The following is a 26,820-nucleotide window of genomic DNA, read 5'->3' on the forward strand; positions in this document are numbered from 1 at the left end:
AAGATCACAGCAGGGCAGGAGGTGACAGGATTGGGCACAGAGGAAGGGGCTCACTAAAGATAAATGCAGTCAAGCAAAGCCAGTTTTCCCAGATGATTCCAATGTAAGTATACAGAGCTGAGCCTGGACTCAGAATGGAAGTCTTATTTAACTGAATCACCTTTTGGAGGAATCTTCCTCTCCACTGACTACTGAGGTAACCTGGAGAAAATCTCCCTGAATTGCTGCAAGTCATTTTGAGAAGCCCAATGGGTGCAGAGCAGGCAGACAATACCTCTGGAGAAGAGGATACAGCAATAATAAGATTATAGGCAAAGGCACAGATTTCATGGATGAAGCAGATAGAGGAAAGCAGAGAGCAGCAAGGTTAATGAAGGAAGGTAACAAGTTTATAGAGGCCTATAAACTAAGGAATTTTTCACAGTGAAGGATAACATGAGTCTTTAAACTTCAGTGTATGTATACAGTGTAAATTAGCAGAGGAATTTTTCTTCACTTAAACCAAGACTTTAGAAACGGAAAGGAAGTAAAGCATTCCTAAAATTGTCTGGGAAAAAAACAATCATGCCATACCCAAGGTATATAAGAAGAACAAAGCTGAAATGGAGTAATTTCAAAATAAATTAATGTAACAAATATTCTTAATTTCTGCCATAGAGCCTTAAGTATTTTTGTCTTTGGGCTCACAGAATTTTTATTTATCTACAGCCACCTACTCTGGTTAACAACAGTCATGTTGCATTTGGCATTATAACAGAAAACAAGTGATGCAAGGCATCATAAGAGAAATCAGTTTTCTTTTGTTGATAGTGTTTTGTTTTGATGCGTTCCTGTGACCTGACACAAAATGTAAATCCTCTCAGTCAGACGAGCCTCTCTCAGCTATCAACACTGGTTTCAGTATCTGCTCTCACAGCATAAGGGAATTTGTTTTGATAGAATAAATGATGTAAGAATTTGTCTCACAGCATCTCCAACTATTTTCAAACTGAAGACATTGTTGCAAATTTGTATTTATTTTATGCGCACATTTAAATGTGAGGCAACCACAGAGGAGAGAAACCATAGTAACGTGCTCAAGCTTGACTTTCATGTAGTTGATTTTGACCTTCGTTGGTTACTGACTCCTTTTGTTTCTCTTGCAGTTAAACCAACAATAATTCACACTGACATGTATGTAAATAGCATCGGCCCTGTGAATGCTATCAATATGGTAGGTAAAGGATTACCCGTTTGCCTTGCTACAAAGTCTCCATCATTTTGACATTACAAAGCTTCCACTAGTTCTTAATGTTGTGGCATACCTATATTATTTTGTAAATCTCATTTTAATAATGGGAGGGAGGACTTTGTGAGGTGTAACTGTGTACAAACCAGAAAACTGAGCTTTATGCTGAAAAACTGCGAAAATATTAGTTCAGACATATCCTCACATTTTTATGTGCTCTGCTTTAACTGTTTTGCAACTCTGGTAAAACTGAGCTTCCAGATGTCTACAAAATCAGGAAAACCATTCATGAGGGATATTAACACTCTTCCCACCAAGAGATAATAAGTAAAAGGCCTAAAACTCCTCCACAGACTTCACCATTTCTGGGATTAACACAGGGAATTAAGTCAGCTCAAGCTTTTTCTGTCCTAGATCAAGGAAATGATTAATTGTTCTCTGACCTGAGCAGGTGTGGGCTGAGATGTGGGGACACAGAATTAAGTGCATATAACACTCACTTTCACCTTGGTTTTACCCTTAATGGTGAAATAAATAGTTTTAAAACAATAATCTTTGGTAAAACATGCCTTAAAACTTCACCAAAAGAGATTGGTTTTATCAGGTCTGGTATCACCTTCTGTAGCTCACAGGTTTTCCATATGAAGTTAAGGAAAGCATATCAGGAGTTATGTGGAATGCTGAGTGCTATGTTTTCATCAGTATTTCTGGTTAACACAACAGGAATATACAATTGATATATTTTTCGCCCAAACGTGGTATGACAGACGTCTGAAGTTCAACAGCACAATAAAAGTGCTCAGATTAAACAGTAACATGGTTGGGAAGATCTGGATACCAGACACATTTTTCCGAAATTCCAAGAAGGCTGATGCTCATTGGATAACAACTCCTAACAGGATGCTCAGGATCTGGAATGATGGCAGAGTCTTGTACACATTGAGGTACCTAACTTTCATTTCATTTTTTCTAAGAAAAGCCAAAGAGAAATATCCTGTGATTTCAGGTCTTTTGACATTAAACTGAAGGAAAAAAATATTGTATTTTCCTATATATTTATGTAAACAACCCTGAAAAAGGGAAGAATTTAGAAGATATAAGTTCTATGAAATTTATTCTATATTGGCACAATAAGAAATTTTATTTCTTCTTACAGATTGTAGTGTCTTGCTCCACAATAGTCACCTTCCTATATTGACATTAATATAGGAATTTTTATACTAATTATTTAATTTAATTATATATATAATTAAATTCTACAATTTATTTTTTGCTATGTTTTATTGTTTGCCTTTGGTTTGGTCCCTTTTACTTTTTTATTGCTTTAAACTGATAAATGTGAAATATCCTTGAATTAAGTAGAAGATATCAAAGAAGCTATTAAGGCCTCTTATTCTGAATTGATTAGTTTAACCAGATTAAACTCCACCCTGAAAAAGCAATTTATTCCTCAAATATTTTAGGCAAATAAGATTTTGCCATCCCAGCATTGAATATTTTACTCAAACCTATGGATATGCCCCATTCCACCAAAATTTTCATGGATCTGAATTTGATATGCTCAACATCTCCAAGTGCCTCAGTCACATGTATAGTTTTTCTGTTAAGACAAATTACCTTTTCAATAATTAAGTATGCATATGCCATATGTAACAACTCAAATATCATATTCCAAATGATCATAAGATACTTCCTAAATGTGAAAATCCTGTGGGGTTTTCTATACATTTTCTTGCATGTGATATAATTGGGTTACTGTAAAATACAGATAAACACAGCATGTTTTCAAGAGAATTTATAATTTAAAATGAGAGTATAGAATCAAAGATGACAGACATAAGATTATCTGAGTTTTCAACTGAATTTTGTCAAAGTTTTTTTTGGTTTTACTTTATTGGGTGCCAAAAATAATGTTTTGAAAAAAAGTGCACTCATAATCTTAATGAATAGATGTGAGGCTTTGGTTAAGACAACCTTTTAATGTTGCAACTGTCTGAATTACAAAAAGGAGTTTTATTTCATAGTTATTTTACATTTATTGCATATTGCATTTCCAGAAGAGATAATAGAATAATCAAAATTGAAATCCAATGCAAATCAAAGTTAGTCTGGTAAAGATGAGCCTAGATCCACTTTTCAAATGTTAAATTTGGACTTGGCTTCACTACTGTCTGTTTGGATTTTATTACCTTTCTCTTGAAATTCCTTGGTTTCTCTCACTAGAAAGAGATGTATCTGGTAGAATTTGGAAACAGGTATCTGCTATGAATGTATATTTAATTGTGCTGGTGAGTCACAGCAAGCACCAAGGATTCAACCTCGATTAACTCAGAAATGAAATGTGATAGTATCACACAGCTGGGATTCTGTCCTGAAGAGGGATCCTGAAGGACTGATTGATTTTTCTCAGTCACATCCCCCAGGCTTAAGAACCACCCTGTCCAGCAGGAAATCAAGTATCTGTGGTACTGATGATGATGAAAATGAGAAGAGGAAGGGAAACAGGGAAATTAAATGTCTTCCTAAATCCCTAATGCAGAAAGGTTGTCTTTGGACTCCATTAACTTGGTTGATCCAGCATTCCTCTGCATCCCACAGGATGAAACTCAGGCTTCTTTTCCCATAACACCTTCATCCAGGAACCTGGAGACAAACCAGGGCTCATCATTTAGACACCCCAGAATCAGCAAAAACCAGAAATCTACAGCTTTCCTAGAGACACCTTGTGGAACGAACATTTTACCTCACCCTTTCCTTTTTCCATCTCTCACCTTACCTCTTCCCCCTCTTCCAAAGTCCAAGTATCCTTCAGCTCATGGCTGGGTTGGGAGTGAATGAAAAATGGCAGAGTTTTTAGCAGGAACACCAGAGGGTACATTTCATCTTACTTGGGATTTCTAAAAGTGATTGTCTTTTCCTGAGCTTAGCACCCACACTACCTGAGTAATCATGGAGATTCTCCTAATATTCAGTGGAGACAAACACCTTTTGGTACATTTTTCTTCTGATTAAATTTAAATGTCTTATTTTGGAGTGAGAGGAAATGTATCCTCAGAGTGCCTCTGCACTAGCTGTGAAGGGAGTCTAGATGGCTGTCTTGAATGCAAATGTCTAAATTTGGACTCCTATCCATCATTTCTGAAATAGAATTTTTGTCACGTAAAATACATTTTCCTAGTGCATTATGGCATGTTGTGACACAAAGATTTGTCACTGCTCATGAGATGACATGTATATCTACTTATGGATTTGTCAGTCATGAGTAATGTTGCCATTTCAGATGCACAGGAACAGAACTTTATTACCTTCTTCCATTACACAGTCCAGAAAGTAGATGATCAGGTTCTACAGAAACAAAAAAGAAATATTACTTATCGGTAACCATGATGTCTTCCTATGCTGGGAATATTCCAATAATTATATAGATAGCAATAGTTTACTAGATAGATATAGATATAGATATAAATATAGATATAGATATATAGATATAGATATAGATATAGATAGATGATATAGATATATAGATATAGATTAGATATAGATTATATAGATAGATATAGATATAGATATATAGATATGGATATAGATATAGATATAGATATAGATTTGGTTTAGATAGATATAGATATAGATATAGATATAGATATAGATATAGATATAGATATAGATATAGATATAGATATAGATATAGATATAGATATAGATATAGATAGGTTAGATATAGATATAGATTATATAGATAGATATAGATATAGATGTAGATGTAGATGATATAGATATATATAGATATATAGTGCTTGTATATTTTATAGCCAAGATCCATATTAGTAAGAATCTTGCTTTGCTTTGCTTGCCATGATGTAGCTTTCAGGACAAACTTCCCTATATCCTGATCTCTTTCTTCTCAGGCTGACAATTGATGCTGAGTGTCAGCTACAGTTACACAACTTCCCAATGGATGTTCACTCTTGCCCACTGGAATTTTCAAGCTGTAAGTAACATGCTTAAAAAGATTCCTTTTTCTGAACCACACTGAACTTCCTATTATAAATTTATTTTTACATACTTAAGAGTCAGTGAAGGTTATGTACTTGATTAGACATACCCCACTGGTTTTACATTTATTTTGATCTTTTTTTCAGTACATGTATAATATATGTTCACAAATATTATTAAGAAGTGCTATAAAAAATTACATTTCTGGACCATATGTGATTAATTTATGGTCGTATCTGACCATAAAACAAGAAATTTTTACTTTCAGCATCAAGTTGTTCTGGCCTTCCACTTTCTCTCTGTGCACAGGTGTTTTACTACTGCACAGCTGAGTCAAGAGTTTGACATTTTGTGGTTAGATCAAGGTGTGAATTGCTGGTCCAGCTGCAGATTGATCTGGAGGATGGGCAAAATTGCATCCTATTAGGTCCACAAAAGTGAAAAACCTATTTTTGAAACATTTGTCTCAAGTGCTAATATAATTTATAATTAATGAAATGTGACATTAAGTAAAAGGTGCTAGTAACTTGAGAAAAACGTATCTATAATTTACTTGCAATATGCTTCTCCAGTATTTTCCAGAAATAGATAGTAGTATTTTTACTCCCCAAAGCACCCTAAACTCTAGCAGTGACTATGAAACAAAGCATTCTGTATTTTCCATTGCAATAAGATGGCTACCCTAGAGAAGAGATCATTTACCAGTGGAAGCGCAGCTCGGTGGAGGTGGGGGACACCCGGTCCTGGAGGCTTTACCAGTTCGCCTTTACAGGACTAAGAAACACAACTGAGGTGGTGAAGACTACTTCAGGTAAGACAACTGGAGGGTTTACCTCCAGGTTCAGTTAGGATTTTATTAAACCAAGAAAGAGATCTCTGGTTAGAACTTAGCATTTACACTGCACTGAACAATTACAGGCTTTTCAACACTGATGGAACCATCCAGGATTTGGCATTTCTGAACTCCTCACAGGAAAAAAAAACTAGTTGTTGTTTACTGTCCATACTTGTCCTCCAAAAAAACCCTTTGACTGTCAGGAGAAAGCCATTACTACAAAGGGTGGATGGGAGAGGGAACTCTCAGTGCTTCAGTGCAGAAAACAGCAGAACTGAGGCACTAAAGGATGATCTGACACTGCACTGAACATTTTATAATCACATCCCCACTGCCAGACACAGAAAGTAAGCCTGCACAAAAATGAAACTCAGAGTACCAACCTCTTACTACAGAGGCTCCAAGTTTACTTTGTTCCTTAAAATAAGGCACGTTCAACTCTCATTAAAGAGAAAAGCCTTACAAATCAGTCTCGGATGCCTTTCCTTCATATTTCTATCTCCTTGGAAACAAGCAATGGAATTTAAAATGATAAATGAGGAAGTACTCAGTGTTTAAAAAATACAATTTTAACCCTACTAACTGAAAGAAAAAAATATTTTTTAGACATATATATTGTTTTATTTCTCAGTGGAAAAAAAACCAGTGACAATGAGGAGGGATGTAAAGAGGAACTGCATATTAATATTCTTGTATGTGCATGATATCTTTCATTTCTTACTTTCAAAATGAACAATGAAAGGTAAGCAGGTTGGGTTTTGTCAGGCTGCTTCCAATTTTTACCTTATTTTATAGTTCTGGCAAGAATCTTAATTTATATTCAGAGATGTTAATGCTGACTTTAGAAGTACCCCCACCCATTTTATTTCTACAATAAAAGGCCAGCATTGTTGTTATATTCAAAAAAGGAAAGTGAGATACACCAGAGTTGAGAGGAGCCTGCTGTACATTCCACAGGAGAAAAAGCAAAGAGATGGAGAATTAATTCAAGTTCCAACTCCTGAGTCTCTGGACATTAAGCACCAATGATGTGTTCAGTCTCATGAGCAGGGCAAAGCCAGAATGCAGAAATTTATGCCTCATGGAGTCTTCTGCCATTTTATCCAAGGAAGGTATTTAGTCAAGTATTCAAGAAAACATTTAACTTTTCTCATTTTCTCAGGAAAACAAACATTAAGTTGCAAAAGAGGACAGGAGAGCAGCATTTTGCAAGCCATAGCTGCCAATAACCACCATCACACAGGGCTCCCAAAGCAGCAATAAATACATCTCCCCTCAGACAGCACAAATGGCAGCATTGCACCCAGGTGTGCTTCCAGTCTCAGCCTGTCCACGTTGAAAAATAACTGTATTCCAGCCTTAATTTGAGTTTCTTCTATTTGATATTTTCTGCTTGAGCCATTCTTTAATCAACTTTTTTTTTTTTTTACCAGAGACAGAAAATAATAAAATCTTAACATGCTACAAGCTTCCTATACCCTGATTGAGTGCTCTGGTGATTCAAAAGCATTCTCTAATGTTTTGTTAGTATGAACAAGGTGAATACTGGGAAATAAACAGTAAGACACAAAAGAACTAAAAATCTCTTTCTCATGCAAAGAAATCTTTCATTGTTTAGTCATTAAGGTTTTAGTATTTACCTGGAGTACTCCCATAATGCAGCATCTATAGTTTTTAATATGATGACACACACCAGTCCATTTTATTTTCATTAAAATAAAGTAATTAGCAGATAGCATGCACTCCAAAGCAGTGAAAAGTTGTCACTCAATTCCTAAGTCAAAAAGCACATGAAAGGTACTGAGCCTGCTGCTGCTGATTTCACATGCCTGCTGTGTATAAAAATTTGGAAAAATGTCTAGTGTGTGTATTTCTTCTGCTGCAGTTACCCTGTGTATGATTTGCATTGCTCATTTTGATTTTATAACAACAGATATGCAAAACCAGATTTTATTCTGACCTAGGTGTAGCATCTAAATAGAAGGTGGGGAAGAACCCAATAACACAGTGATTGACATGAATCTGGTCTATTTACTACAAATATTTTCTTAAAGCCAGCAGAGCCTAAAGGGTCTTCATGGCTTCCTTAAGTGACTTATCACCATGCTGGCACCTACATTGCATCCAGTATTCCTCAGACACACTCTACCAATAATTACACTCTTAGCATGTGCAGATTTTCAACAGTTTCATGAAAAGGACAAAAAAACAATTCCAAGTTTATTAGCAACCTAGGTGCAGCCTGAGTACCCCAGTTAAATGTCTGAGTACCCATACAGCTAAAATAATCTTGACACTTTATGCAGTTACTTTCAGTGCAGAATTTCAGTACAAACTAATGCCAGTGCTTTGGTGGAGATAGAATCTGAGCTACAGTGAAGGAGACAATGGAAAAATAAATGAGATGTTGGAAAGAAGGCTATACTGTACTCCCACAGACTCTTCCCCAAACTTAAATTTAGGTGAAAAAACAATCCAGAGATACCAGAACAGGAAGGGGTGTTAGAGAATAGTGAATTTAACAATAAGAGAACAAAAGGATCTTGGAGCTAGTGTTAAGACATTTGAAACTGGAGTAAACTTTCTTGATTTACTCAATTTCAAAACAAATTCTTGTTTCCAGCTTTACATGTCCCAGCAACCAACACCTTCTGGTCCTTGAGGGCTATGCTTGCTTTGTGTGTGGAGAGAGAATCAGGGTGGCTGAGCTTTGGCCATTACAAGCTCCACCACTGTCTCTGACACGTCAAAGCTGAACACGTGGCTGGGTTTTGTGCAGAGAAGGACAAGGCTTGTTTGAGTGTAAGCTTCCTAAGACCTGATAGTCCTGCTGAAATTAATACATTTATCTGCTGCTCTTCCTTTGCACGCACTGCAGAAATACAAGATTAACTCAAAGGACCAGATGTCAGAATTCTGCCCCTTAGTTAGCAAATCCCAGCAAATCCCAGCAACAGCTGAAAAAAATCCAGCTGGAATATTAGAAACTATCCCTCCTCTTATCTGAAGTAAGTCATCCTGAATTACCAGCTTGTTTCCTTCTAAACAGAACACTTATATGCAACTTTAATTTTCTTCAAAAGTCACTGACCAAGCAGTAAGAAATAATTTAGCAAATGGAATCCACTGTCCACTAATACTGGTAACTCTTAAAAAAAAGTTTACTGTAAACCTTCTGCCCTATGGATATTTCATTAAAATAACTAAATAGTCCATATACATTACCTGCATATATTTTTTGCTTTTTCACTAAAATCACTTTTGCAAACAGTATTGGTTTAGTTTAGATTATTTCTAATAGAGTACACATTGAGACCTAATATTATCTGAGTTATATAAACTATTACAGTTGATTTCATACACCTAGAAACTGTGATGGGTTTAAGATATTCTGTATTATTGATGTATGTCAATAATCACTGCTCAAAGAGTGCATATCTTTTTAAGGAACTACCATTTCTTGTGTGTGACCTTTTTGCTCACAGTTTAAGGCCCCATCCACTGAATGGCAATGAGATTCTCCAATAAAAAAGGGATGAACTGATGGAAAAGTCTCAAGAACAAAAATTCACCAACTTGCAAATTTTGGATGCACACTGCTATGAATAGAACTTTCAAAGAAAGCAACAAGTGATACAGAAGTATAAGATTTGCAAAATATAATGCAGAAATGGATTATATCAAGGACATATTGTACTTTGGGAAAATAGAACATCCCAAAATTTGTAATTAGTTACTTTATTTAAAGAGGGAAAGATTGTAGGAAGGAAATAATCAACTGCACAAATCTAAAAACATCAGGAGTTGTGTAAAAAATTTTGGGGTGCTGTAGCAGTCCACAAAGGACAGGGAACAAAATATTATGGCAAAAATTGCCTCTGGGATGTATTACTCAGCATTGTGTGTAGACTTGGGAAAAACATTCACAGTGAAAAATTTATGTCAAATGGTTGCTGCATTTTGCTTGATTAATTAAAAAAAAAATCACTTTTAAGTGCAATATTTTGAGAAGGACGGGGTAGTGCAGGGGAATATAACAAGTAGAGTTTAGAAAATATGACTTATGGAAATACTTGGAAATATGGAACTAGTCTGGAAGAAAATATTATTGATGATCAAAGGAGTAAAACAACCATACTGTTTTTAAAGCATTAGAATGATCAGCACTGGTAGAGAGACTTTAGGAAAATAGTGGATACCCTAAAATCAGAGAGTTTATGAAATCATACCACAGACCAAAGGGAAAGGAGTAGCTTAAATCTTGAAATTCTTTCTATCAGTAGCTTTCCACGAATTTCATACAACTCCTAGATAAATTACACTTCTACTCACTGTTCCACTTGTTTTGAACATACAAAATTTTTTACTATGCAAAACAGTTTGTAAATGTGCAATTATTCAGGACAAATGGAGTTTCTGATATTCACAGTTCATTTCTATGACTGGGTAGCTCCTTTTTTTAGACCAGACATTGTCTACTGCTTATTTACAGAGCCTGTCCTGAATTTTTAATTAGATACAACGTCATTATAAGACTAATAAATAGCAACTCAACAGCTCTACACAGGAGCCACAAGACTGGTCAGGCAATATTTGTAAATACTTGTAATTTTCTTCCTTTTCTATTTTTCAGAGAGCTAATTGGAGAGACAATTAAAGAGGCAATAGAGACAGTGTACTGATCATAATTGATAAATCAGTAATGAAATATTCATCTCTCTATGCATCTATTAAACCACATAAGTAAATCTGGGTTTGGTTTCTGTTTTATCAGGAAAATATGGTCAGGGCTATTATTTTGTGGAAGAGGATGTATTTTCAGGCTTTTATACTTTCTTTCAATGTTGTATTCTAATGAATGAACTGTTGGCAGATATGCAGTCCCCAGAGGTTTCATAATGCTCAAAAAACCCCAGGAGTCTTCTTCTGCTTCTTTATTGAGGCAAAATATGACAGCTGCAAAACAGATTTGCAGATCTGCATTGAGAAATAGTCCTGACATTAAAAATGGGCTTAAGTGGATTGCCACTGCACCTAGAAATCCCTGCCAGCCCCATACACAGCCTCAGGTTCCAGGATGGGTTGACTATAGCATATGGCATTGCCAGGGAGATCCCTCTGAGAACCCAAAACATTTCCTGTCTGAAGATTTTGATCTAGTGAATGTGTACAAGGTACTACTACCTGCATCTAGCTTTTGGCAGAATTTAAACATCTCTGTTTCCACTTTGCAGAGGAGCAAATAATGACATAAGCTGTAAGTCAGAAAACCCAGGTGACTATTAAAGTGTTCTGTGTGTTGTTATTGTTCTCTTTATGGTATGGGAAGGTATTTATCTCAATACCCTTATTTTTGAAAAAGCTATATTAAATTATTACCTTAAACATGCTTACTAAAAGAATACTGTCTCTGTAGGACAGTGAAACATTTAAAGCTGAAGGCAGACACAACAGACTGAAAGGCCTGTTTTTTATGTTTGCTGCCTCAATGGAAATCATCAATTCTAAGCCAATATCCTTAAGATAACCCTAAATACTTTAATAGCTACACCTTAAGATTTTATTCCCATTATGAATAGCCACCTATCCTAGTAAGAGAGTCAACAGGGAATATTTTTGTTTATAAATTCTTTTTCTGTTTTTGGTTCAAACCCTCCCTTATTTTAACTTTCATGAACCACCACATTAAAGCATCCAAATATCATCATCTGAAGGAAAACACAGGAGGAGTTAGATTATTTTACTTTCATATCATACCATTAAACAGGGTTACACACAATTCTGTGAGCAGGAGTTCAGCTATGTTGGCAGCCTACAACAGTTTGATATGGCTCTTAGAGAATAAAAACCAGTCTAAGGTAACTACAGTTGTATATTCTTTTAGAGAATAATGGATAAGAGATTTCTAAAATGTGAACAGAACAACAAATTTTTCCTAAAATAATCCACCTACTCCTGCTGGTCAGTCATGCATCAAATCATATTAATTAATGAATATTTACTAAAGTTTAACTGTTGAACAATTGGCTCAGTGAAAATAATCTATGTTTCAGGACCATGTCTTCAAACAGGAAAACAGAAATACAATTTCCTTCATTCCCTACCTTTTATATATTTTATATTTTTTTCAGTTGGTTAGTCGCATGGCAAATAAAAATTTACAAGAAATTTTACATGATTGAATAAACAAACTAATTCAGCAAACAGCATTTTGAATCCTCCCTGTCACGCAGACTTCCAAGATTTATGTATGTGTACTTTTTTAGAACTGCAAAATAAGAGCTCCTTAATACCATTTATCCTTATATAATCCCTGTAGAGACAGAGAAGACTACAGGGACAAAACAAGGCTTCCCAGGACACCAGACAGGAGAGAGCAGACAGGAAGGACAGAGTCCTGACCTGGAATGGCTGGAAGAACTCAGAGCAGATACATTTGAGTCTCTTCTGTGCTGGCTGCTTCAGCCCTTGGATAAAAATCTGCACAGTTTCCTTCCCACCTCTTTAGTTGTTTAAACACCTCTCTGTTCATCCTCTGCTGTGTAGTTTCTTTTCAAATCACTGTGGACCCATCCTGTGGCAGAAGAGCAATAGGAAAACCAAGGCCATCTTGGCAAAGACTGAGGCCACGGAATTTAACACAAATGCCATATCCAACAAAAAAGCCTGTGGATCTGAGGAATGTAGATAATTAATAGCCAGGGTTTGCCTGGTTTCAGCTCTGTGCTTAGTTATGATCACAATAAAAATGACCTGGGCAGTTCCTGTGGCAGGGGTAGTGTCACACTCTGCCATCACCCTGCTGGATGCTGTAAGGTTCTCAGGAAGGTCTGCATGGGGAGCAGGGAGAGCTGGCACGGGGGACATCACCCTTTGGAGTTAGTGCCAGAAAAACACCCAAAGACTCCTCCACTTTGCAGCCTCTTTCACACTGATGGCTTAGAGCTTTTTGGATTAATAGGCAGGAAAAAAAAACCAAACACTATTCCTAGGGAATCAATATGTTTAAAATTCTCACAGACCAAGAGAATCTGTTCAGGTCTGTATCTATAGAGATTCAGGTTTAGGCATTCAAATCCTTCCACTACTACCTAATCATATAAAGAGTTGAAGGGCTCTTTGATGATTACTTTTCATCTTTTGAGAGAGGTTAAAGACTTTCTTCAAATTTCAGTGACATTAAATAATGTCACAATTAAATAATTTAATAACAATTCAGCCTTTTTTTCTCCCAGTTTTTCCCAGACCCAGTGTCAATCAGCAAAACAAAATCATGACAGTCCCTCAGGAAAAGGGTTGCTGGGGCCTGAAATCTTCCTCCCCAGTAAAACAAAAATCTTGAAGGTCAAGGTTTTTTCCTGGGTCTCTCTTTCACAAGGTTTTCCATATCTAAAAGTATGGCTTGCTAGAGCTTAAACTGAGCTTCAGAAAGGTCAGATAAGAATAAAAACAATTAATATACAAGTAAGCAGAGAATAAGGGCTAATGTGGGATCTTACAAGCATTTTCACTGAACTTATTCCTGGTTAATTACAAAAACACAGATGTTACAAGCAAGATTGGTTCTGCATTAAATATACTTTTGTAGATATGATAGAACACTGCCTTTAAATAATATTTGTCCATTTAATAGCAAGAAAATAATTAGATCTTTTAGGATATTTGAATTATTAAAAAGAAAGAAAAAGCAAAATTTTGTATGCTTCTAATTTTATGATAAAATCAGCAGGAGGGTGACTCTAAATCTTAAAACACTTCCTGGACATAACTAAGGCTAAAAATTTTTGTGATGCCTCTTATGCCCCTATGAATATATTTGCATAAGTACTGGTGACTCTTTGAGACAAAGCATATTATCCCAACTCCCTTCTGTAATTCCTGTTTGGCAATGAAATCATCCTGCTCCAACCACTAAGTGACTTTCACCATGAGAAAATTGTTGCAATGTCACTCTTGCCAGTTGCAGCCAGATCTAATTATAATTAATTGCAGGGAGAAATCTGGTTCAAAAGAATCAAACCAGGTGATGTAGTAGTGAAAGAACAATATATAGTCATAATTACTTTAGAATAAGTCTGAATATTAAGCATTTTTAAAATAGGTAATAAGCATGTTTAAATCACTGATATAAATAAATATTTTTTTAGTGTGCTGTTGAGATAACTAAAGTTCAAGAAATCCTGTGACAAATTGGAAGTTTTCTGAGCACTTCATCCTTTCATCTGCAGAATATTAGATAATCTCTGTAGCCTGTAAACTGATCAGTGTAGGACTGACGGTCAATTTCTGTACTGATGTTTCACTTCCAGACTTTTTTACGTCAAAAAAAGTTGTTTGTAGTACAATGATCATAAGATAATGTCTTGGACATTTTCTTCCCTTGGCCTTATTTTATTATTCACCATCTTCCTCCTTTCACAGTGGAGAAAAACTAATTCATTATGATGTTTGAAGATGAGGACAGCTTACTGTTCATAATGTGTATAGTGTAAGGATAGTTCATTTAAAATAGGTTTGGTTTTGCCTGGGGCACATATATGTCCTAAATAATAAACATGTTCCTCTGAGGCTGTTCTTACACATTCAAATCCCTTCACTGTGCAAGTGTAATTTCTAGTTCCTCAAACCCCTGTCATTACATTGCATTTTTAGTAACCTACTTATCTAAGATGCGGTTTTGTTGTTGTTACTGTATTTGAACAGATATAATTTAAAGGCTGGTTGGAAATAAGACATACAAGCCTGTGTCACATGAAACAAGAGCCAGGCAGCATCCATGGGAGCTAATAATACTCAAATCCAGGCATATGTTAAAAAAGACAGGTAAAAAAGGAAATAAAACTAAATTAACATCACTAACTTAGAAGACACCTTCACAGTGAGCTTTAATTTTTAATTATTTCTATCAAATAATAAAAATGGGAGAAACAAAAAGAAAATACACTAGGGTGTTAAATGACAATGTGATGCACAAACTAGTGAAACTATCTGCTGTACCTTTTGACTACAAAATATTCTATTTACATTTTTAGATCCATGTTACCTACAATTCCAAATCCCATCCTACAATGCTGACAACACATTCTCACAGAGGAATATAGCAGCCTAACACTAAGCATGGTTGTAATGTTCAAATAGTTGTCATCATCACTGTATATTTCTCAGACATTAACTCCCTCATTTGTATTGTTAAAACAAATTCTGAATTGTAAATAATGTGTGTTTTAACCCTGCCTTTTGAAACAAGGCATAATTGCCCTCATTTCAACGTACATTACAGAAGCTAAAAATACACCACTTATCTCAAAAAGTGATACAGTCTATTAAGTGAGTTCTTTGCTACTCTCAAGAAGATTACATAATTAAGGCTAAAGAGCTGCAGGATAAAATTTATGTAATAATACTTTCTTGTATCATGCCCTACATAGGAGAACATGAAAATATTTTTCAAGATTTAATGCGTAAAGTGCCACAACACCATTTGTGTGTCTTAATGCTAGAGACTAGAAATATTTATTAAACTAGCCAGTAATTGCTATTTTTTCTTTCTTGTCTATTGTTCCAAGAATTGAGAAAATTATGAAAAATTTTGACTAACACAAATAATGTGTTCTTGTTTGATTGGAGCTCAATTTTGTCTATTTTAATCTGAGAACATGACTTTGTAGATTCATACTGTGTAGGTAACAATTCATCATACAAAGTTTCTTCCATTCTCAGTGCACAGGTTTAAAATACCTTCCACTTCCTTTGCCTCCCTCCAAAAGTCCTACAATGAGTTCACACCCTACCCATTCAAATTACAGAGAGCAAGAACTATTTGGCCTAATATAATATTCCTTCTCTACTTATGCAGAATGCAAAAACACACAGTCAATGAAGAATAAGCATTGATTTGATTATCTTCTGCTGCTACCCAGTAATTCTTATGCAAAACCAGAAGAAAACAAGTCTGAATGCTTCCAACCATCCTTGTAGTTCATCAAAATTTCCTTTCTTATTTTATGGGAGCAAATGCCTAGTTTGTAACAGAGCTAGTAGATTGTCCCTGCCACAAAATCCTAAGGTGAAACAGCGGTATCTTGGAACTGCATACATTGAATTTGGCTATAAAAATGCAAGAGCAATAACGAGAACATTCATGACAGCATACTGTCACTCCAGTTGGCTCTAGTGGTAAGGATTTGATCTAAGAAAAAGAGTTATTGAATAATTCTACTATTTTATTTCATCCTGGAAAAAGCAAACATATTATTGAATATGAAGAAAATGAATTAATTTTCTTCACATTATTACTTTGAAAAACAAGGATTGTCGACAACTCTATGAAAATATTTAGAGAAAAACAAACATACTTGCCAGTATAGGTATATGAAAACCTTTGGCCATCCTTCCATTCTGAGAGAAAAAAGTGTAGAAGAAAAGTAAAAAATTTCATCAAAATAATTTATTATTAGAGAATAGTGCAAAGAGTAAAAAGCTAAAATAAAAAAAATGTATGAGTATCATTAGTATGCCTATCTGAATGCAGTGCTGCAGAGACTACACATAAAAAAACCTCAGACTTACAATACAATATAAAAATAAATTTAAATGAAAAAGTAGCTTTACAGAAAAGGGTAATGAAGAGTATTAATTTTATGACATTTAATCATTTACTCTGGAAATGTAAGCTTGGAAGATACAAACTCTCTTTACTTTGAGATAAAATTCCTGTGATAGTGGAATTGTATTCCAAAATCAAAGTTGTTAGCTCAAGGTAATATAAATGAACAACAAATAAATTGTTTCATGCTGAAGCTGCTTGAAGAACTTTGTTTACACCTGTATTCATGTTTTCCAACATTCATTTGGCTTAAAAATGTGTTCATATAGAGATGTTAGGATCAAGAGACAAGGAGGAATCTACATCACTAAAACATGTATTTTTCAAAAACTACCATCACCCATCTTCTTTTGAACTTATAGAGATAATAAAATCTTGAAAATTGATCTGTCTGGGAGCTGCTGGGATGCAATTTGAAAACACCACTATTATCAACACATTAAAAACTGAAAGCCATGTTATAAATTAAACCACTTCAGTAGAGTAAAAGGCAATAAAGTAGTATTTTAAATGCTCTTTTGGCTACTCTTTCTCTCCCACAAACAGCAAAGTGTTTCCTAGGGAATGAGGAGCTGAGCCAGGAGCAAACCCTGCTGGCTGGGCATGGCACCATGGAGGAGCAGTGATGCATTCACCTGGTGGGAATCGTGGTTTCCTGAAGGAATCTGGATGGCATTTCCATGCCTACATCACTTCCAGGAAACTCATGAGTCCCTTAAAAGCAAATATTTTGTTGGCTATGAGAAGTTAATGTTTGCAATTTTATTGCTTTGCCTCTTGGGTTTTTTGAGTATCCTTCCCTATTTATGGCATCTGAAGTAACATCATGACTGTCCCAGAGAGAGTGAGTGACCACTGCATGATTTCTGCATCCAATCTGCCACCCACTCTGAAGTCTGGCAACCTCTGCAGAAAGATAAATGCAAAACACTTTGAGAGACTTTGGAGAATATCAACCTTTTCTGATGCCTGTCACTTGTTGCAGCCTTACCTCTCTTTTACAAACACAGCACCTGAATTTATAAAAAAATAACATAGGAAACTGTCGCTAGAGGACACAAAATTATTCACACTACTACCTTCAGTGTTAGAACAAAAACCCATGGCTTTATTTCTTGATTCCAGTATTTATAGATTCTTGACAATGACCAGGGACCAGGGATTGGATAATTAAGTTACCACTTTCCCAAGTACACTGGTCATGCGAAATGTCCATCAAAAGACGTTTCTTAGAAGGAATGCATAAACATCTATGTTTATAGTTACTTTCCTGAGAAAGTGGCTACAACTATGAAAACAAGATCAGAAGGTTTCATTTCAGGGTGACAGGGGACCCCCCAGAGATCTGGCTTCCAGATTCATTACATTGCAATATGTAGGGAGCAGCACAGCCTACATGGTACACCTCCATCCACAGCTCCCTCTCCACAGTCCTGGGGAACTCCAAATGCATTCTTCTCTGTATGCCACACATCTCTTCAGATCCAAAATTGCCAGTTCCTTTATAAAAGCTTTCCAGGACATAATATTTTCAAATGTTGTAAGAAAAAACTCTTTAAAAGACATTACTCTTGGATTCACATTGTTGTAACCTCACTTTTAAGAAGATATTAAGAGGTTGCACTTTCAGGCCTGAAAACATACAGTGTGATGGCAATACACATTATGACATGGAATGGGGACTGCCAGGGGCACCTGTTTCATGTTAGCTGTGAACTTTTATCCTGAATGTCTGTTTGAGAAATAAATAGTTCTTCAAAGGTCTCCTCTTGAAAAGATCAAGCCATTTATATACCTTGTAGGATTTGGACTAAGGTGATTACATACACCTAGATGTTCTACCTCTAGCTGTGAAGCTGGTAACTGGAGCTTCAAGATTGTTATCTGTAGTCTTAAAAGATTTTTTCACATCCTAAGCTTGATCTGTTTTACTTCAAATGGCAATACTGGGTATAAATTATTCATGATTCATAGCTGTCTCTTTTGAGACATGATCTTCAAACCAAGCATCCTCTTTACTTCTGTTCCTCCCTTCAGGCCTGTTGATTGCAGTCCTGTGGTCTTACTCTTGGTACTAAGTACAGTTTTAGATCATCTCATTGTTTGCCATTTTTCTTAGTTTCTCACTCTTTCTTTCTTTCTTGGTTTTCTTGAACACCTGTGTTTTCTAAACTCTACATTTATTTACTATTTCATTAATAACCTAGTTCTTTCTATTTCAGTGTCTTTATTTCTTCTCTGATTTTGAAAATCCTTTCCTTCCCCCTTCTAATAACTAAATAGATAGTGGTTTTAGAGGCTTTTTCTTTCCTTCAACACTTTTACTTTCTACCTGATGTCAATAATATCCTCCTAGAAAGCTCAAGAGGTTAAAAGCACACCCACACACATTTGCCATCTCCTTTCTTAGCATATAAATAACTGTTCTATTAGAGCTAGGGTTTTTTCCATTTCATTTTCTCACCAATCACACCTCAGACAATTTTGCAACACCTACTTTTGCCAGCGGATGTTTCTGCTGCTACCTGCTAACTGTGATTGTGAACAAGATTAATTTGCACATTGTTGAAGGTTTGCACCTGGCTTCTGCAAGATAAAATACTTAATAAAGCAGAAACAATTTGGAATCTGCACACAGCACAGGCCTTGTCCTCAGGCTAACTGGTAGCAGGAGAATGAAAATCATATTTACCTCTCAAATACTAGTCCACAATAGTGTCTTCTAGAAAAATATCCTGAATTGAAAAATAAATGTATTAATCATATCTTTTATCAAAAATTGTTCTGAACACCAACAATAAGAACATCGTATTTTTAATAGTCACAGATGTGAACTCTGGAGCACTCTCTTCCAGGGAATTTTGTAATCTCTTTATATGTTATGGTTTTAAAATATGGTTTTAACAGATTTTAGATGCATACAAAATGTTGACAATGAGTTACTCTCAAACAAGCCAACCTAAACACAGATACAGATGCTTCTAGTGAAAATATTTTCCTTTCATTCTGAGCTTTTGTATGTAGGATTTGTGGTATTTTAAAAGCAGAAGTCACTTGTGTATGGCTGTATGTAATGTATATGTAACACATCACTTATTTCTGTAATACATGTGACTTCACACAATTTCTATTCCTTTTATTAAGCTCAGTTCATGGAAAAATGTAACTACAGCTCTAAATCCTGTGAGGCAGGCACTGTTCTTGAAACATGCACATTACTGGGAGCAGCCTGCTCCTGCAGAGTCTTTCACATGTCCAGCAGGAGCACAGCTCATGTGGGAGTGAATGCACTGGTACTGAGACAGCATGTTCTGCTCACAGAGGAGGGAGGCAGCAGCTATGCAATCACTGGCACAGAAGGTTGTTCTTCACATGCCTTGAGCAGACCATACAAGTTTAGAGCAGAATCTCCAGATGTTGTTGGAACACAATGTGCAGGTGTTCCAAATGCCTTTATGGACTAAGAGAAACAGCTGTCCTACAGCTGGTCCATCAGGGAAGTGGGACTAGACCTGAGATCTCTTGCCTGCTGCTTCAGTGTCCTGATCATTTAATCCACACTGATTCTTTGACATGTTTTTGGCTACAGTGTTTTCCAACAGGAGAATTTACATTTTACCATGTGTCTTTGTTGGGTTCTTGTGCTCAAAGATATTTACTTTTCTTACTGAGCTCTCTGAAGCCCACCACATTTGGTAGGTGACCCCACTGTGTTGGGTTTGATCGGTACAACTTTTGTTCTTTGTTGTTTTGCCTTCCAGGGTCTCATACTCAAGTGAAATTAATTTTTTTCTTGGTTAGTTGAATTGGTTTCTGGGGGATTTAGAACTGAATATCCACTGATGAAATATCCTAAAATATATAATAGAAGCTAAAAATAAATGGAATTGAAACACTGAAAAAAAAAGCCTATCTAATGCTGGAAGCTGAGCAATAAAGCCAGATGTATCCCTCCCTCCCAGCGCCCCTTGGGCTCTTTGTTTATGGTACTGTCTTCCCAGTCATCTCCCTGTGCACCCACTGGAAGTGAGGTGCTGGTGTTTGAGTGGTACTTCCTTGTATAAATATTTCTTCTGCTGGGGCGTTCAGACAGAATGAATCTGTGAAATCTGTAGCTCCCCTGCAGAACATTGCCTCCACGCACTCATGCCTTCTCTCCTCTGGAGAGGAAGTAGAAGGAAACATCAAGATATATTGCAGCCTCAGGTTATGTGCTACTGTCTCCTGGCCCTGAAAATAACTGGAAACATCAAAACCAAAGACTGAATGTACTGTATCCTGAAATTCCTCTTCCCTCCAAATGAAAGGCATTCACAGGAATTCAAGAATGACCTCTGCCATGCAAGACAATTCACAAAGATATAAAAGCAAATCTGAGAAGGGGTGTTTATGAACTACATTAATCATGTGCAGTTATTTTAGCAACCAGGACTTGCAGAAAGCTCATGGAACAGTACTAATTTCAAGGATGTTCTCCAACACGTCTGTAAGACTGTTGTTATTTATACCAAAATTATTAAATAATATAATTTCTCCTCATAGTATTCACCAATAGGTCTGTATATAATTTTTATTAGCAGTTTTTAAACCTAGACCTCAAAGTGCCACATTTATTTAATTCCCATTTTTACATCTGACATTTCTCTTATTACCCCTGGACTTCCCCAGAGTGTCTTTTCAGACAAATCCTTTGCAGAGTCATCTAGAAAGTCCAACTATGTACACCCTTGATATGGTATCAGTCTTGTTTGCCACCCCATAAAACAAAAACAATCACCATTTTGTGTTTTCTTTCTCAGATGCAAACTGCTGAAAATTTCAACATGAGAAAATTTACATAGTTTTGACAATCCTTATTCCATGCCATTTCATAATTCTGATAGTGTGTTTGATCTAAAGTACGAGGGTTATGTTGTACTTCATGCTTTGAAGTACAGAAACAGAAGTTATTTCCAGTTCTCCCTGCAGCAGGCAAGGTTGGATGCTGTCAGAAAGTGGATATAGCATCTGGATATTTTGAAATGATTGAAATATAATAAAACATATTTCTTAGTTGCTTACATTGGTGATTGCATTATATCAAAACCTGCATTATTATGGCAATAGGTTAAGTAAGCAAAATTAGGCAAGTCATTATTTTAAGCATGCACAGAGCCTTGCTATAGGTGCATCATTTGCTTTAAGCAGACAGCTTTTCTTGAAGGTATTCAGATAACAACCAGACATCCAAAAAAGCCAAGGTCACAGGATATATCTGGCATAGCAAAATTCCTGACAGAACATCACCCCAGCTGGTGCTGCTGCTTGGAAATGGTGACTCTCTACTTTCTCTCCTTACTTGAGATTTCTTGTCATCCTCACAGTTTCTAATCTCTGACCTGGATAGACTTTTTATCACAGTGAACAAAACAGGTTCTTTAGGACCTGAATGACTCCTGAGTGTTCAGAGATGAGACACTGAGCTCTCATCCTTGGTTGATGCTTTCTAGGCAAGGGGGGAACAGGAAAGAAAGCAGTAAGGCACTACTACAATTTTTAGATTATTTGCACACTGGAACATAATGGTTCACTCACAGAAGTTGCAACCTATTGCTGCTGTCACATCTGAATACTAATCCTGCACACTAAAAACCCTCCTGTGTTTGCTAATGCCAATGTAATAGCTTACCCTCATTTACAGACAAGCAAAAAAAGTTGTTTGTAATTATGTCACAATCTAGGAAAAAATCATATAATGGGCAAATATATTGGGTCAGTAATGTTCATTTTCCTTTCAGACTTCTGGCACTCACAGATAAAACCTTAGAAACAAACACACCTAAGTTTACATTCAGTCTTTCAATAGATTTCCACATAATGACATTTTTTAGCAACAAAAAAAATCCTCAGGCTAAATCTTGTCTGTGATTTCAAAGAGAAGGTGCAGACAACAGTAATAGATTTTAATTACTGCCTAGTGTCATTACATTCTTTCCTCCTATAATTAGAAACTAATGAGAAATGGAACACATTCTGTCAAATGAACAGAGAAAACAGCTCTTCAAGTGGAATGAGTGGCCTAGGACCAAACAAAATCCATAACTGTTGGGCAGAAAGTCATGTCATACATAAATAAATTTCATTTGCTTGGATGAGTGTAATGATTCATCTCATTTTGCAGAAGTTTCATCAGCTGAGATTGTCATTTCACAAACATAAACTAATTGCAGCTCTCTTCTGCCTGCTCCCACAGGAAATCAAGCTGTTTAATGTTAGACATATTAACACATAGACATACACCTTACTTCCTTACTTTTGAAAAACTGCACCAAAAAAAAAATACAAAGGAAAAAAAGGCAGCTCTCCTCCCATCCCCTGCCCTGCATCCAACCGTGGAATGCAGTTAGGATTCATCCCTTGGAATGTAAATTGAAAACCAGGCTTGCAGCTATCTGAATCCCAGAGATAATCTTATATAAATGGACTACAGTGCAGGCTTTGTCAAAATCTTAATATTGTTTTACCTCATTGCATAATCAAACTCTAATCACAGCTTAGAAAGGGATATTAAGAATTTCTATTATTAGATTTTTTTGGGAAATCACTCGGTACAGTTGCTGTACCAGCAATGACCATGGCTCACCCCATTTTTTATGTACTGACAGGAGTCAGGTAGGGAATGGCACTGCTTCCATGTGCAAGTCTGTTAAAAGCAAATACCTGCAATGCCATGGCATATTTTCTTTCTTTGTCCTAAAGGCTAAATATTTGCACCATTTTATTTCATATCATGACTTCTCTATGACTCAATTAGTGGTATTTTACAGCTAAACCTCAGAGGGAAAGAGATTATTGAGCAATTTTGGAAAGGAAGAGACTCCATTTTTTTAACTCTCTGGTCCTTATGCAGTCTAAAAATCTGTCAATGAAAGAAGAAAAAGCTGTAAAGGACAGAACCAATGAAAATTTGGCAAAGAATGAAATAAGGAGAAGTCTCACGGTCAGATATGTAGGGAACAGTTTTCCTCTGGTTTTACCTTTTCCCCAGACTTTTCATTTCTGACTGTGGAAACAAATAAATCTCATACATATCACCTTATGATTAGTACTGTGATCAAATTTCTGTCCTGTCTTTATGAAAATGAATTCAGGCATGTGCCCAGTGATCAAATACTTCAGCCAAAATTATTTTCCTGCCATATAGGTAAAAATATTGCACTGTAAGGGGGAATATAATTTTTCCATGTCATAGAAGATCAGTTTTAGAAGTACATTGGTACTGAATTTGACAGACTTGTGAACTTCCTGATCTGTTGGAAAATGGAAAAAAACCCAAAATAAGTCACTTTAGATTTCACACAAGATAATTATTGGAACAGGTTAAATCTGAATGTGCATAAAAAACTGTGTGTTTAGAACAAATATCATATTTTCTTTATGCCACTGTACTAGTGTAAGACATCTCACTGAACTCTATCTGCAGGCTGACTCAGTGCCCTCACCAAGACACTAAATGCCAGCAAAACTCCAAATATAGACCCTGTCAAGGGAAGAAAAGAGATGGGCACAAAACAGACGAAGATGCATCAGGACAAATACACCAATTTAAGCTATTAAAATGATTTTTCATCCTAGATTAGAGTTGCACTGTACAGTGTAATCCACAGGCTAATACTTGATTTGATAGAGAGGTCTGACTCCTGTCCCCATTCTCCCCTTTTCCTGCTTTTTCTGGGGGCAGGGATTTGTCTCCAGCCACTTCTGAGCAGAACATACACCAGAGCTCTGGTACCATCACCTGATTTGACACGAAAGAGAAAAGGCTTTGTCCACATTCTTTTCTTTTTCTTTCATTTTGTCTCCACTTGCAGCAGTGTTTGGGTAACCTTGCTTCCCTCCAGCTTGCCAGGAGGGCAGTTGGTGGGAAGGAAATCAGCTGCTTCACAGACAATGCCCCACAACTTTACCAGTTAGTTATTTTCTATTATTGCAGAATATCTGTCTGAAGATGGCACCAAACCTGATTCTTTCATGAAGGATGAATTTTGAATCCTTTTGATTTCATTGAGTATTATCTTTATTGTCTGTACTAATCCAGCATCCTTTTAAGAACTAGAGAGATTTAGAAGCTCCTACAGGAGATGTTTATAGATATCACACACCATTGTTTTGATGGTATTTCCATGTACCATGACCAAACCCAAGAAAACACATCTATTCCATCAAAATACCATGTACCCATTCCTTCTTTTAAAATAAACCAAGACTACTAGCTGTGTTCTCTGAAACAGAAAAGGAGACTTCTGACCATGCTAACAGTAAAAAGAGAGAGAGAGAACAAGCTATTTATGAGGAAAAGAAGATCAATTCTGTTGCCACAGTTGTTCTTCATTAACAATTGATGAAGTTTATACTCATTACTTGTAGCACAAAAGTGATGCTACTTTGGGGATATTTCTATCACACAAGAGTTGCTTTAGTCTCTAAAAATGCTCCTCTAATAACAGACCCACACAAGTCAATTGTGCCATTTCAGTGTTTGTATAAACATTCAATGGCAAAAATTATTAGAAATTTTTAAGACTTGGTTTTCCACTGGCAGACTTGCAAGGTTTTCTTATTTCTATTCTGAGGTGACAGTGCCCTCCTGTGGCATGAGGTTTTTTATTTGCTTTTCCCCTATGTATACTCCATCCAGGAAGATTAACTGGATGGGGTTTCCCACCTAGAAGCATGTCATTTATTTATATACTTGTTTATATGAAGTAATTTTGAGAAAAGGTTCCATTTATAGCTAGATTTTCACATGTCTCTTTAAATAAATATTTTTAAAAGAGCTTGCTCTTCTCAGCATGGTTTCTGTGTAAATTTAGGGGCTATAGGCCCATTGGGAATCTGGACAGCTGGTGCATCTCTTTGTCTGTAGGAACCACGTGGTTGGTTGTTGCACTAACTAAACTCTGCCTATTACATACCATATCATCTGTAACCTACAAGAATCCTAGCTTTTAGTAATTTGATCTGTCCTTAAGGAGCAAATGATGGCCCTGGGAGAGTTTGGATAATGCATTACTCTTTTCTTATCTTTTTTTTGACAGTTTAACAAATTCATGTAGTGGAGAAAAACTTCAAATTTTAAAAGGAGATACTAAAGATACTTGGCAGCTTTTGTTGGCATTTATTGATTCATTACCAACATTCTCCACATAAATTATTTTCTCCACAGATTTTAAAATTTTAAGCACAAAAGGCTCTACCTTATAAACACTATCAGAATTACTAAAACAGATGTTGATTTTTATACTACTAAACGTTGACAAAATATTTAAAGTAACTAAATACTCAAAGAAAACCCTGTTCAGACTCTGGGATAGAAGACTTGTCATTACTCAGGGAGAAGAGCTCCTGACATCATGGAGTCAGCATCAAGTGATGAACTCATGTGCTGTAAAGTCTCAGCAACACAGAGAAATTCTGGAGATTTTAGGGAGTGGAATGTATGAAGGAATAAATACAGTTTGAGAAGAAGAGCCATTTCTAGCATTCATCTGTTCCAGTGGTGCCATTCAGAGTAGCTTTGTAAGAAGTGGAGAGAGAAAAAAAGTCTTATAAATTCTCAAAAACCTTATTTATATGGACATGTCTATGCATACATTCACTGTTTTCCAAAGCTTTGAAGTTAGCCATGAATGACTTAATAATGTGAACCCATAACAAGGCCAGTCCTTCACCTAATTGAATTTCCCTGTTCAAAACTCCATACCCTTAACAGAATTGAAACACTGAATTTTCCCCACTCAAAAACCATCTGAGAATGAAGTAACACATACAAGTAACTTGGCCACGTGGTAAATACATGATTTTTGAAGCTCTTCTGCAGTTCTTTCAATAATTTAAATCCAGCAGTGTTTTAAACAATAGAAAAAAATCTCATAATACTAAGTGTGAGACAACCTTAGCTCTAAATGTTGCTACCTGAACTATAATCAAGACACCAATTTCTTGTGGTGTTATAAAGATGTTATTTTCTCTTGCATTTGCACTACTTTCCAAATCACTTTGGAGTACAAATTAGAGCTTTTTTCCCCCAGTACCTTACACTTTGCACAGTCACTTAAACAGGCATAAAGAGAGCACTAATGGGTGTAATTCCCCATTTGCTTCACACAGGTATAA

The 26,820-nt window shown here is 36.0% G+C and overlaps 1 protein-coding gene across 1 annotated transcript in view; it reads left to right on the top strand.

The window, feature by feature from the left end:
• The window catches only part of GABRG2 (gamma-aminobutyric acid type A receptor subunit gamma2), a 40,852-nt gene that overhangs the window by 924 nt on the left and 13,108 nt on the right, over positions 1–26,820 (top strand). The window contains exons 2-5 of the mRNA XM_033517656.1: positions 1,146–1,213; positions 1,952–2,172; positions 5,137–5,219; positions 5,898–6,035. Coding sequence (XP_033373547.1) covers positions 1,172–1,213; positions 1,952–2,172; positions 5,137–5,219; positions 5,898–6,035 — 484 coding nt within the window. The 5' untranslated portion in view covers positions 1,146–1,171. The remainder of the gene's footprint in view (positions 1–1,145; positions 1,214–1,951; positions 2,173–5,136; positions 5,220–5,897; positions 6,036–26,820) is intronic.

Source organism: Parus major, chromosome 13 (genome assembly GCF_001522545.3).
Source record: "Parus major isolate Abel chromosome 13, Parus_major1.1, whole genome shotgun sequence".
NCBI classification, from domain to species: Eukaryota; Metazoa; Chordata; class Aves; order Passeriformes; family Paridae; genus Parus; species Parus major.